The 14,554-nt window shown below is 35.5% G+C and overlaps 1 protein-coding gene across 5 annotated transcripts in view; it reads right to left on the reverse strand.

The window, feature by feature from the left end:
- ANKMY2 (ankyrin repeat and MYND domain containing 2) overlaps window positions 1-14,554 on the reverse strand; it is a 35,699-nt gene that overhangs the window by 14,687 nt on the left and 6,458 nt on the right. For 4 of the 5 annotated variants that reach the window (XR_007121376.1, XM_047694196.1, XM_047694195.1 and 1 more), the window contains exons 3-4: window positions 9,514-9,652; window positions 7,565-7,663 (exon numbers count right to left, since the gene is read on the reverse strand). Coding sequence is in view for 4 of the 5 variants with exons in the window: in XM_047694196.1 (XP_047550152.1) it covers window positions 7,565-7,663; window positions 9,514-9,652 (238 nt within the window). In the remaining variant the exon portion in view is untranslated. Of the gene's footprint in view, window positions 1-7,564; window positions 7,664-9,513; window positions 9,653-10,973; window positions 11,093-14,554 lie in introns of all 5 variants that reach the window. The other variant, XM_047694198.1, reaches the window with a different exon arrangement.

Raw genomic sequence — 14,554 nt, forward strand, 5'->3', positions numbered from 1 at the left:
CAACCAAACCATAACCATAATCACCAAGCAAGAACACTTACATAGATCAATTACAAAATGTAAACTTTGTGGACTGCAGAAAGATTCACAATTCTAACATTAATGACAAAAAATAAAAATTAAAATAAAATCAAGAGACAAACTGAAAGAGGTAATCCAGGTTACTACTGAGGTCTAAAAGAGTAATATTGAAGACAAAGTGGGTGAAATATCTCAAAACAGAGAAAAAAATGAGGAAATGGAAATCATTATGGAAGAGATGTGAGCGGAAGGGCAGATCCAGGAAATTTAAAGGTGAAAATAGTAGAAATCTTTGAAGGGAAACAAGAAATGGATGGAGAATTAAGAACTTAGCAAATGATAGATGAACACATCCCTGATTTAAAAGGAAATTTTAGTAGTGATCACAAACACATTTTTGGTATTTAATGCCATTCTAAAGTACTGAAACACTAGGGTGGGTTTTTTTTTTTTTTTCTTTCTGCCTTTCTTTTTTTTTTTTTTTTTTTAAATCAGAAAGCTCTAATATATGTATCTTGGGGAGGAGTCAAACAATAATAGCATTCAGTAAAAATATGAGGAGCTCTGTTTAGCAAACAATCATCTCTACTTCCATAATGTTCCCGAAGGAAAAGGCAAAAACAACCAAGCAAATCCCCTACTATAAGCAGGACATGATATGATGGCATCAAAATTAACACAGGTCACTGTGTGTGGGAATTTACAATGGTACAGGAAGAAACCAGAGATGAAGACAAACTATATTGTTTCCTTAAAACACAATCTACACCCAACTTCGATAAACATATATGTGATACTATTTAATTTAAAAAAAAAAAAGGTTCTAAAATAGCTGCTACAAGGGCATGGGGTGGAGTAACTGGGTGATGGGCATGAAGGAAGGCACATGGTGTAATGGGCACTGGGTGTTACATACAACTAATGAATCACTGAACTCTACTTCTGAAACTAATAATACACTATATGTTAATTAATTGAATTTAAATAAAATTAAATTCAGTTAAAAACAAAATAAAATAGCTCCTACAAAAAAACCAAAATTGACAGAGAATGAGCTGAAAATAAAGGAGTCGGGGGAAACATAGAATTAGTTTGTTACTCTTATTTTCTCATCAATCTCTCTACTAATATAGTCAGGAAAATCCCTCTGAGCAGTTGGCAAAAAATACCAGCTACATAACAATGTCAGTATCACAAGACTAGAGGTCTCTTAAGATTACACCTTTGTAAGAAGGACAACATGATATTACTTTACCTTTTCTTTACTTCAGGGTTGATTTTTTTTTTTTTTTTACATTTTAGGTAGAGCTTAGATTATTTTGCTATTTTATTTTAACTTATCTGCTAATAATTTACATTACAGTGATATATACTTAATGATCATAAACTTTTACTTAATTTACATTTAAGTGTTTATAATTGAAACAATTCAATATTTAGTTTTACTGGTGTTTAATTTAATGAATTCTGAATAAATACAAATAAAATAGTACTACTATTACAGAAAATAAATGCTGGGCAAGGGGCTTGGGCAGTGCATCTGGGGCCAGTACTACCATCACTAGACTGGAGTCTTCCTGACTGAATGGGCTCACTGAGTCAGTCCTAGGCAGGTTTACTCAGAGGAAGCATATACACGACTAATCACATATTAGTAAAATTTTTTATTTTCTAAGATAAACTGAAACTGAAACATACTTCCAGAATGAGATACAGAAAGTTTATAAGGGAAAATAAATTCTCATTTCCAAAGTGTGAAGTGTGAAGTAACTTCACAGCAGAAAAGCGTGAAGTAACTTCTGTGTATGACTGAGGGAACAGAACGGTGATCCAAGAACCGTGAAACCAGCTCTGGTACAACTCACATTTCAGGGAGAACGAGAAGTTCGGTTACCATGGGTTTCAAAACATATTCAACCTATAAACCATGAGAGAAGGTCCTGTAACCCAAATCTAAATGGGAACAGACAGCTGAAGATGGAGCAAGGGGGAGGAGAAAGGGGGAGTAGACACCAACTGTTGGCAGCAGAGATGGTTAATCTGAATAATGGGTGGAGGCAATTTGACTGAGAAATTATCTTGTTGACTGTGAGGATTAGTCAAAGAGAAGTAACCCATGATGGATGACATTGAAATAACATTTTGGTACTAAAAATACTGAACCCTCTCAGCCAAGTCCACGGACGGTGGCAATGGTGGAGGAGGAAAAGAAAGACGTGTTGTCTGACGAGGCAGAGAATGTGGAAAAACAAGTGAGCTGGAAGGATTTCCTCATGTTGGAACCGTTAAATGGGCAAATCCAGTGCCTTGCGGGTGGGCCACGGGGGATATTTTGTTCTTGCTTTTAACTGGCAAATATGGGTTTAATCGGGAGTGTTGTGAATAGGAGAGTAAGCATTAGTGGAATGGGAAAACTTTCTTGATCTTTCTAGTTAATAAAAGAAGAAATGAATGTACTCTAACATGACCAGGCCAGTCACATTAAGGAAACACACACACACAACACTATACACAAGCACAAGCAAAAACAACCAGCAACCACCAAGTAAAACAAAGCATAAAAATAATGAGGTAAAAGAGGGATGCAATCAAGTTTATCAGTAATGATATATATGCACAAGCTGAGTACCTGTTAAAAGCCAGAGACTATCATTTTGGGTTAGAGAGCAAAGCACATGTACATGGGTTTATAAACATATAGATGTAGCAGTAGTTACCCTAATATAATGAAATAATAAAGATTGAGAACAAAGAGGTGCCAAAGAGATTATTGACAAATGCAAAAACCCAAAAAGGAATCAAGAATGACTATAATAGCAAACTGGTGCAGCCACTCTGGGAAATAGCATGGAGGATCCTCAGAAAGTTAAAAATAGAACTGTCCTACCATCCAGCAGCTGCACTACTAGGTATTTATCCAAAGGATACAAAAATAGTGATTCAAACAGGCATATGCACCCCAATGTTTATAGCAGCAACGTCCACAATAGCCGAACTATGGAAAGAGCCCAGATGTCCATGGACTGCTGAATGGATAGAGAAGATGTGGTCCATTCTAGACAATGGAATACTCCTCAGCCACCAAAAAGAATGAAATCTTGCCACTTGCAATGATCTGGATGGACAGAGAGGGTATTAACGCTAAGTGAAATAAGTCAGTCAGAGAAAGACAAATAGCACATGATTTAACTCATATGTTGAAGAAACAAAACTGATGAAGATAGGAGAAAGGAAGGAAAAATAAAGTAAGATTAAAAGAGAGAGGGAGACAAACAATAAGAGACTCTTAACTATAGGGAACAAACTGAGGGTTGCTGGACCGGAGGTAGAGGGGGAATGGGGTAATTGGGTGATGGGCATTAAGGAGGGCCCTTGATGTGATGAGCACTAGGTGCTATATGCAACTGATGAAACACTATATTCTACCCCTGAAGCCAATAATACACTATATGTTAATTAACTTGAATTTAAATAAAATCTGGAAAAAAAAACCCAAAAAACCTAAAAATCCAAAATGAATGGACTATCAGAAAAAGTAGAACTAAAAACTGTAACAAGACAAAGAGTGGCATTCAGCAATGGTAAAACCAAAAGCAATATTATAAAAAGTGAAGAGCTAAAAATATTTCCATTAAAAATAGAAAAAAAAGACATGCCAATTTTCACTATTACTATTTCTTCTTACTTTGAAGCCTAGAGCTAATTCAAATAGAAAATAAATGAAATTGATTAGCTATAAAGCTGGGGAGACTCTAGTAAAAATGACAAGCAAAAAAACAAATCAATGACTTTCTCCTTATTGTCCGTAACCAGCTAGAAATGACATCATGGAAGTGGTGGTGGGAATTCTTACAATATGGGCAATAACTACCAACTAGTTAGAAATAACCCTGGAAAAAATGTAGTTTTATATAAAAGAAAGATCTGCTGTGAGGGAATCTAATGGATAAGACCAAAGGACCAAAAATAAGTAAAAGAAACAAAAAGCAATATATAGGCATACCATGCAGTCTCTGTAACGAATTACATAACCATTAAATGAAAATCCAACAAGAATCAACAAACAAAAAACAAAAAAACAAAGAGGGGAGGGAGGAATGTATTGAAAGAAGAATAAGTAAAGGGAACACTTGCTTTAAAGTCAGTGTGATCAGACAACGTGGTATTAATACAGAAAGTGACAAGCAGCCCCATGAAGAGAATATGGGGTCCAGAAATAGATACCAGTATAGAAGAGAATTTAACTTACAACAAAACTGGTATTTCACTTTTGGCAGGAAAATGTTGAGTGGCTTTGTAAGTGGTGCTATCATAACTAACTAAATATCCAGGGGGAAATGAACTCTAAAAAAATTAAATGAAAATACAAAAAAGTAAAAAATAAATCTGAAGGAAATTTAGGAGAATAGTTAGCTAACTGACAGTGAAGAACTCTTTTGGCAAGACAAGAACCATGGAAGGTATTTAAAACAAACAAACAAAAAAACCTATGATTACTTAAAAATAAAGTTTCTATGGCAAAATTTCCCAGAAAGTCAAAAGAAAAATATATAAGGAGTATCTGAAACACGTGTGATAGACAAAATGTCAGCATCCATAATATACATAAAGCTCCTCAAAGCAGTAAGAAAAGACAACCCAAAGGAAAAATACATAATGAGTATGAGTAGTCATCCACAGAAAAGAAAAATATAGATAAGTAACAAAAGAAGCAGCTGAATTTCATGAATAATGAGGGAAAAGCAAATTCACAATATACCATCTTGTCAACTATCAGATTGGCAAAAACAAAAGAGTGAAAGCACCCAGCGCTGAAGAAGATTTTCACAGGAGTGTGAATTTCTATGCCCTTGTGGAAAGCAATCTAGACTTAGACTAAAATTAAAAATACAGACCGTGCATCTCAGCCATTTAAATTCTGAGAATATGTTTTATACATATTAAAGCAGTACCATGTAAAAATGTAAGATCAAGGATCATTATATTATTTATAGTGATTTTTAAAAATTATGCAACAGGGGCACATGGGTGGCTCAATCAGTTGGGCATCGAGCTCTCGATTTTGGCTCAGGTTACCGTTTGAGGTCATGGGATTGAGCCCTGTGTCAGGCTCTGTGCTCCAAGTGGGGTCTGTCTGTCCCTCTCCCTCTGCTCCTCTGCCAACCCCCCCACCCCTGCAATCATGTTTGCTCTCTTAAATAAATAAATAAAATCTTTTTAAAAACCTGTAAAATTTATTTATAGGGAGAGCTAAATGAACTATGAGTGCCTGTATCATGGAATATTAGGTAACTGCTGGAGAAACTGAATTTACACCTACTGAGATGAGAGGGACTTCCACGGCATACTGGTCAGGAAAGGAAACAAGTCACAAGGAATATCTTTGTATGATAAATATTTTTTAAAAGATAAAAGTCTTCTTTAAAAAATAATGATCTTGTACACATGTGCCCATATTTATATAAACTTTTCCACTCGCGGGCTATAAAAGGGGACAATGACTTTTTAAAAAGACTGACCATAATGGAAAATATAATGTCGACTAAAAGGGGTTTAATTTTTGTCTATGAAGTCACTCTATATAGATTAAAATGGAATGAAAATATCCCTCTTGTTTCTCTTATTTTAGGATGGGATAGTGGACAATTTCTACCTTAGATTTTTATGGATACAGTAGTGTTAAGGAAAAGAACACTGTATTAATTTTTGAAAGAACAGGCTCCTCCACTTCTAGCCCTGGGAACTGAGGAAAGTTACTGAATCTCTGTCTGACCTCTGTTTTCCTACACTGGGGACATAAATGAAAACCTGTAGAGTTCAGCAGAACTTCCTATGATCTAACTGCCAGGCCTTATGGCACAGATCAGAAAACAGGAGGTCTGTGGAGGGAAGGGATTTGCCTGTGATCTTGTCATGATTTAACAGCAGACATGAATTAAAATATGAGAATCAAGATTATCCTGGATTAGTCTTATTTTCCCCTTATACTGACAGCCTCAACATTAACTGAGAGGTGAGTTGGGGGGAACCAGGGAGCCCCTAATGGTAGGAGATAAATGGTAATTCTCTTAAGTTTACACTGCAAGGCCACGCTTTTCTCAAATCCTCCTGAAATTGAGATAAAATGAGAATATCTGCTCTGACAAAGCTGTCACAGAGTGACTCAGTGACTATCTGACTTAATCATTGGTAGCTACTATTTGTGATTTTGAGACAATAACAACTTTTGACAAAATACACAGTCATTGCCTCCTAATATCAAACTAACAGACTAATTCCCACTATATTTCATCTTAAATGTAATTTCTCTTGAAACCCCCTTGGGGCAGGATAAAAGATCCCTCTCTCTGATATATTTCTATGAAACCCTTAAGATGTCCCATGAGGTATACTTCCACAATGCTTGTCTCTGCCGTTAGCCTCTCACTGCCATGACAGCATGAAGAGCCTCTGTCTCGCTCACCACTAGAGCGATGCTTGGTATCTAGACTATGAACATTAAGTATTTGTTTAATGATTTATTAGTCCCAAAAAGGCCACCGGCTGCATTCCCAAAAATCAGATGTCTATATATTTGCTTGTCCATCTCTGGACTCTTCTCAACTGCCACATCAGTGGGACGAAAATACCAGTGACCAAATATGCACGCCATTCTCTTCCAAACCCTTCCTATTATGTCCTGGAACAAGACTGATACACCAGAAAATACTGGGAAGATACAATAAATGTCTGTACTTGATGAGGATGATAATGAGGCAGCTATATATTATATTATTATTAATGTTCCTTTCTAGGAAGAAATTGCATTGTTGACATTTTTATTAGCAACAGTGACTGATGGCATCTCTTTCGTGCTACCTGTAAAGCTCCCTACATCAATATTTCACTTAGTCATTTCAGTAACCATGAACCGAGTTACAATGAGGAAACTGAAGGTCAGAACGATTAAGTAACCTGGTACTGAGCGGTACAGTCAGAATTTCAACTGATGATTCTTGACTTCAGAGGTCATGTTCTTGATTTTAGGGTAAACTAGTTCCCTTAGAGAAATAAAATATATTAATTCAAAGCATTTAACTACAACCCAAATGGCCCCACTATTCTTGGTATCTCACAAAGCAGAAATTCAAAACAGCCTCGTTATCTCCACAGCGTTACTAGATAGTTCGCTAAGTTAGACAAAACCTAGTAAGCTGTATACATTTTGCATTTTTAAAAATAAACATGACAGGGATGCCTGGGTGGTTCAGTCAGCTAAGGATCTGCTTTCAGCTCAGGTCATGATCTCAGGGTCCCAGGATGAAGACCCGCATCGGGCTCCCTGCTCATCACGGAACCTGCCTTTCCATCTGCCTGCCCCTCCCCTGCTTGAGTGCGCTCTCTCTCTCTCTCTCTCTCTGACAAATAAATAAATAAAATCTTTAAAAAAATAAAAAATAAACAAACACACATGACACTGTTTGTATTCTGAGAAGCAAAATGCATTTTTTCATGGAGGACACTTCAGATAAAGCTTAAATTTAAAACTGCCATAAAAACTCACCCACAAAGGCTGCCATCTGAGCTGCGGTTCTTCCCACAGAGTTGACAACATCTGTCTCAGCTCCAGCTTCCAACATTACCCATGTGATGTCTTTGTTACCTGATGTTAAAAAGAACCTGTCGGTTAATACTAAGGGAAGCACAATTCAAATATCTCCTAATTTATCTGGACCCTTTTTCCCCATTTAATTTTAGGTTTCTATCTTGTGAATATTTTCATTTTTTTTTCCTAAAGTATAAACTGTAACTACAGTAAATGGGAAAAAAATCCACATAGAAATTAACCTCATTTTGCGTAAAATGCCTTCAGGCAATAAAAAAATAGTATGGAATTAGGAATTATCACTTTTTTTAACGAAACAAAATATATTTTTCTGACAGATAATTCTTAGTATAAAGTCAAAATAAAAAATATCAACAATAAAGAGAGAGAAAATGAAAACATGTTTCCACTTAGTATCTACCAACCCATCCCAACCCTCACACCTATAGGCCCTGGAATAATGATTTAACAGGTGATGGTCTATCTTTCCATACTCTTCTTTCTAAACATCCATTTGCCTTTATTCTATTTGCATTCTATTACTAATGCAATCATCACAGATACTTGCTATTATAAATTATACTCAGTGACCAGCATTTTCCATTAATTTTAGCAAGTTTGAACTATGATTTCCTTAGAACAGTTCCTGGAAAACACTGCAAGAATCAAAGTTATGCATATTTTAGCTGCATTTTGCCAGGCTGACTTCCAGCAAGGCTGGCTGATATGCATATCCCAAAATGGTTCAGAGAAATCCCTACACCAATGCTGGGGACATTAGCTCCCTTCTTGACCTCTGCCAATATGGTAACTGACAAATGATCATTTATTCTTGTAATCTGCATTTCTTTGTTTATTGGTGAAAGCATTTCATATCCTCATGAACCAGTTCTATTTCTTGTGCTTTTTGTTCAATTTTGGTCCAATTTTGTATTGCAGCACTTGTTTCTAAATCATTTATGAGAACTCCTGATATATAGTGATATGACCCTGAGAGATATGTAATAAATATTTTCCTTAGTTTTGCATTTGTATTTTACTCTCTATATGGTATATTCTATATTTGGAAATGTTAAAATTATGTATAATCAAATTGGTCAATGTTGTCCTATTTTAATTATATATATGTATCATATTTAGAAATGCTTTCCTTTATCCCCCCAAGTTTTTATTTAAATTCCAGCTAGTTGACATACAGTACAATGTTAGTTTCAGGTGTAGAATTCAGTGAATCATCACTTACGTACAACGCCCGTTGCTCATAGCAAATGCCCTCATTAATACGCGTTACATAGCTAGCCCATCTAAGCACCTCCATGCTTTCCTATTCCAGGCTTATCAAAATACAGATTACTGCTTTTCAAGTGTGAGAATATTATATTACATCCTCAGTTTATTAAGAAAAAAAAACTACAACTATGGATAACTCCACTTAATTTTAAATGTTTCCTGGTTGTCTTTATTCACAAATATAAGCAAGATGAGTAAGAGTAAATTTCTAACTGGATCAGCAGAATTCAGTACATAAATGTCAGTGAAACAGAGAGACAACTCTATCATAGCAGCTATTTTCTCAAGAGAACAACAAAGTTCTCAGATTACTTCACATTACAAAGATACAGAACATCAACAGAACTAACCTGAAAGAAAAACGATCCAACTTCTTAACTCTACACAAAATAGACCGTCAGTACAATTAAGTGATTTAAATAAGTAAAGAAACATATTACCAAATTAACTATGTTTCATACATTATAACTTCAAAAACCAATTCCTACCTTTTCTATAAGAACCGATCTTAAAATTACTATAATGAAAAAGCATTTAATTTAAAAGTATGCAGTACTTATAACAAATTTGTAGGGATGACTAATAATAATATATTAGAATAAATGCCAAAACTTCACCAGAAAGTGCAGCAAACATGAGGGCTGTGTATCCGTGCTCATGTTGATGACAATTTACATCAGCTCCATGTCGTAAAAGTAATTTGCACATATCAAGTTTCCCTTTATAGGCTGCATGCATTAGAGGAGTCATTCCATTCTTCAATAGAAAGGAAAAAAGTATTAATTTTACTTATTTACCTCTTCCCCTATGAACAATTCCTGCAATTATTCAAAAACATAAAAGAAACATGAATTAATAAATTCATCTTTATAATTTGTAAAGTACTTTATGTTGATTTCCTCACTTGGCTCTTCCATAAACTGCTGAGGAAAAACGATGGTTTTGTTACCTAATTTTTTTTTTTTTAATAGTTTAGCAGACAGATTCAGAGAAGACTTGCTCACCCTCACATAAGCAGTAAAATGGCCAGGCAGGTACCAAACCTAGATCATCTGGGCTCTCATCTCTATCACACACATTTAGTTCCTAGGAAAACAAATGAGCCAACAAATATGAATGCAGAAATTTTTTTTAAGATTTTATTTATTTATTTGACACACAGAGAGAGATCACAAGTAGGCAGAGAGGCAGGCAGAGAGAGAGGGGGATGCAGGCTCCCCAGCAAGCAGAGAGCCCGATGTGGGCCTTGATCCCAGGACCCTGAGACCTTGACCTGAGCCGAAGGCAGAAGCTTAATCCACTGAGCCACCCAGGTGCCCGAATGCAGAAATGTTTTAAAAAACAAATAAACAAACTCAAAACAATTAGAATGCCTATCAAAGAGAAAGCTGAATGGAGTATGTTATATCCACAACATGGAATGCTATGAAGCTACTGACAGGAACGCATCTGTATCTAGAGAACTGGAGAGATTTCCACGAATTACTGACAATGAGAAAAACAAGATGCAGCAAATGTCTATTTCCATGGTATCATTTAAAAATAATGATCCCCAAACCACATGTACATTTTGAATATGTATGATTTCATCACATACATGACTGAATGTATAAATACCGAGAAATGGTTGGTAGTATTTACACTCTACTGTTTAGTCTCCATATGCTTTGTGCATATCCAGTGAAACATCCAGCTTTATTTGTTCTGGGAATCTGATACTATTTGGTAGATAAATAAACAAGTTGTTCTCAAGTAAACCAGGATAAGCTATAAATGCTGGCATTTCAAAGCTGTTTTTGATAAAAACCTCTCCAAAACACAATCTCTCAAACCTCTGAATGCTAACATGCTTTGAATTGTTCTTTATGATCCCACACTATTATTATGAACAGAAGCTAGCAGTATTTTTTTTTTTTTTTTTTTTTTTTAGATTTTACTTATTTGTCAGAGAGAGAGAATAAGAGAGAACACAAGCAGGGGGAGCAGCAGGCAGAGGGAGAAGCAGACTCCAAGCAGAGCATGGAGCCTGATGCCCCAGGGATACAAGGACTGAGCAGAAGGCAGACACTTAACTGACTCAGTCATCTAGGAGCCCAACCAATATTCTTGAAGTATTACTGATGCGAGAATTATAGGAAGGCTGGGACCTTTCAAGAGGCTCTCCAGAAGACATCTCAGTAGGAGTCATCATTGTTTCTTGAGAGCAATAAAACATTGATAAGATTATAATGTTAAGACTTCCTTTGTTGGGAGTATCTACAAGAATGAGGTATTTCAAGGTTGGGAGTGGCTCAGGAAGGTGGGGGTAATCAGGATCTCATTACACACACACACACACATACATACACACACACATACACACACAGCTTTGAGGAAGTGGGAATGAACTATATGGTTATTACCTTTTGAATGAGGCAAAAATGTATTCAGAACACGACTAGGGTGATAGCCCCCAAAGGATGCTATAACCTGGACATAAGAAGCTCGCATTAACCTGTGAGGTGGGGAAGGACACAGTACAGGCAGATGGGCAGTCAATCACACAGCAACCCCATCCTATAAGGTAAGACTGAATGAATAAGCCTGACACTATAATACTGTCCTTTATATAATATAGGACGTGTATTATATAGGACATAATATAGGACATATATATATACTGTTCTATATATAAAAAAAAAATCTAAAGCAGCATTCAACACAATGAGAAAAGATGCTTAAAAACAAAGAAGATGTGCAAAATTTGGGGAGGTTACATGGCGAAGTGTCCTCACCTGTTTACGTCTGCTTGTGTTTTAACTGTCCTCTGTGTTGATCACTTCTGTCCATTTAATCTGCCTGCCTCCCTGGTTCCTGATCCTGTTTCCTCTTTTTTTTTTTTTTTTTTAATTTTCTTTCTTTTTGTTCTTTCTTATTTACCAGCAGTCTTAACAGGGACTGGTTTTTCAGAGGCAATCCATGAGAGCTTTTTAAAGGGGCAATGAGCAAACCCAATCATATCATTTTCTGTATAATTTCTGAACTTGTTATCTTTGTCATGTCTATAAAGCAGTGTATCTTTTTCCCATATCAGGTGTCAGTGCTGGGCTGGTTGATCCTGGGTAACAGAAGCCAAACGTGTGCTAACTGATAATTTATATTAAGCTTTTCTTTTCTTTTTTTTTTACTGAGGTATAATTGATATACAATGTTATATTAATTTCAGGTATACAACATAATGTGTATTATGAAATGTATAGAAGCTTTCCAAGTAAGAGGATATCTCATACACTTTCTTAGTTCAATTTTGAATCATAAGAACAAAAAGAATTACAAATTTTGAATGTAATTTTTACTATGCATTATCTGAGTTATAGTACAGACTGTTATTTATGGAAACTTCTCAATGGGCAAAGAAAAAAAGGAAGTGACATTAATAAATTTTGATGTTCCAAACAGATATAAAGCAGCTACCTTCCTACAAATTTTCTAGTCTTTCTAGTATTTTTATGTATTCCAGTATAAAATATCAAGAAAAGGAATTGGATAATTTAAAATACTATCAATCTACTAGCTATAGAAGAGAATATGCCCATGTTCAAAATAAATTAAATTGAAAATGTCATCTTCTAGTTATAAAAATGGAATAAGCTATAATCAGTTAGAAAAAAATAATACCTAATGTCCATCCCAACTCAAATCACGAAAGCGGAAATAAGGTTTCATAAAATGTTATCAGTGTTACATGTAATTCATCAGTTACATTTTAACATCTCTGAAACTGAGTTGTACTTCACAAATACTAGAATCTTACAAATTATCACCAATCTCCACCCCCTTCCTTTTTTTTTACTACTTCTGAAATCTGGGTGAGTCTTAAAATCTATGGCATCTTCGAATCACTGAAACATCAAGAGTAAAATTCCAAACTTCCTTGTCATTTCCCAAAGGCAACTTTGGAAGAAGTCTGCTTAACTGAACTGCGTGAAAAACAAGCAGCTAAAATTCTTTAGATATTAATGACCGTAAAAAGAACTGAAGCTTCTCTCCCATGATTCTTAAATCAAAGAATTTATCAATATTAGCCTATTATGTTACAATTCTCTATTATTACCTAAAGCTTTCATTCATTCAGTAAATATTTCCTGAGTGCCTAATGTATGTCCGACACAGGTTTATGCGCTGTGGGTAGCAATGAACTAATTCCATACCCCTCCAGGCTAAGTCCCTGACATTTAAATTTTAGTTGTGGCGACAGGGCTGGTGGTACAAGTGCTCTAGAGAAAGAACATCAAATAAGAGGGAAACAGAATGGCAGAGAGCAAGAAGAAATTATTAGTTGAAAAAGGAGAGTTAAGAAATGTCCCTCTAGGCAGGTGGCTTTTGGACAAATCCTTTCCTAAAGAGAGTGGCTACACAAAGGATTTAAATGACCCGTGGAAGAATCCTCCAGGGAAAGAGAATGCAAGTGTGAAACTCTGGGTGAGAGAAGTATTGCCTTCAAGGAATATCAAGGAAGCCAAAACTGTCCCCAGGATCTCCAGGTATCTCCTTGGCTTGATCCCCATTCTTCTAAGGTTTTTTTTTTTGTTTTGAATTTTATTTATTTATTTGACAGAGAGAGAGAGAGAGAGCGCACAAGCAGGCGGAGTAGCAGGCAGTGGGAGAGGGAGGGGAAGAGGGAGAAGCAGGTGCCCCGCTGAGTGTTGAGGGCAGCTAATATTGAGCATTTTTCCATTTGCTTTTCATTTTCATTGTCTTTATAGCCATCCCAGGGAGTGTGAGGTGGTACCTCACTGCAGTTAACCTCGTAGCTAATATTCAGCACTTTTTCATGTGCATATGGGTCATCTGAATACCTTTTTGGAGCAGTATCTAGTCAGAATCATTGCCCATTTTTTAATGTGTTGTCTTTTTTTTATTGAGTTGTAGAAGTTTGTAATAGCTTCCAGTTATAAGTCCCTTATCAGATATGATTTGTAAAACCAATCTGTGGATTATCTTTTCACTTTTTTCATGTCATACTGTGAAGCATAAAAATTTTAGTTTTCAGTTTTCCTTTTGTTGCTTGTGCCTGATGGCTTTTTCAAACGTTCATGTTCACTGGTTCATTTCCTTTGCTGAGTATAGCCTAAGCTTTATTAAAAATTTCGAGTTAAAAGCTCACATCACACAGATTGAAAGTATAATAATAAATGCTACAAAATTTTCTCTATCACTTTGGCCATATAATCCAGCTTTTGATAAACAGGAACTTTTGATAAGTTTGCTTTTAGTTCTAAATTGCAGACAATTTCTACCTCTAGTCCTTCTTTAACCCAAGAATTACTTAGAATTAAAATAAAAATTTCAGGTTGTTTTATTTTTTTTATCATATTTTTGTGTATTTTCAGTGTATTCTACTGCATTAGGTGAATTTCTTTGAAATTAGCTAAAATTGCCTTTATAAAATAGTATAATACATAGACTAATTTTTATCAGTGTTCCATGTAAAAGACAATGTACTATTTTTGTCCATGTTACACACAGTGCATTGACTGTCAATTAGTTACCCAAATTTTCTGTTCCCTAAATTACCTTTTTGCTATTTAATCTGGTGGTTTCTTAAAGGCGTTACTGTGGTCTTACAAATTTCTCCTTTGAATTCTCTTTTTCTTTATGTACTTCAAAGCTTATAAG

Source organism: Lutra lutra, chromosome 11 (genome assembly GCF_902655055.1).
Source record: "Lutra lutra chromosome 11, mLutLut1.2, whole genome shotgun sequence".
Lineage (NCBI taxonomy): Eukaryota > Metazoa > Chordata > Mammalia > Carnivora > Mustelidae > Lutra > Lutra lutra.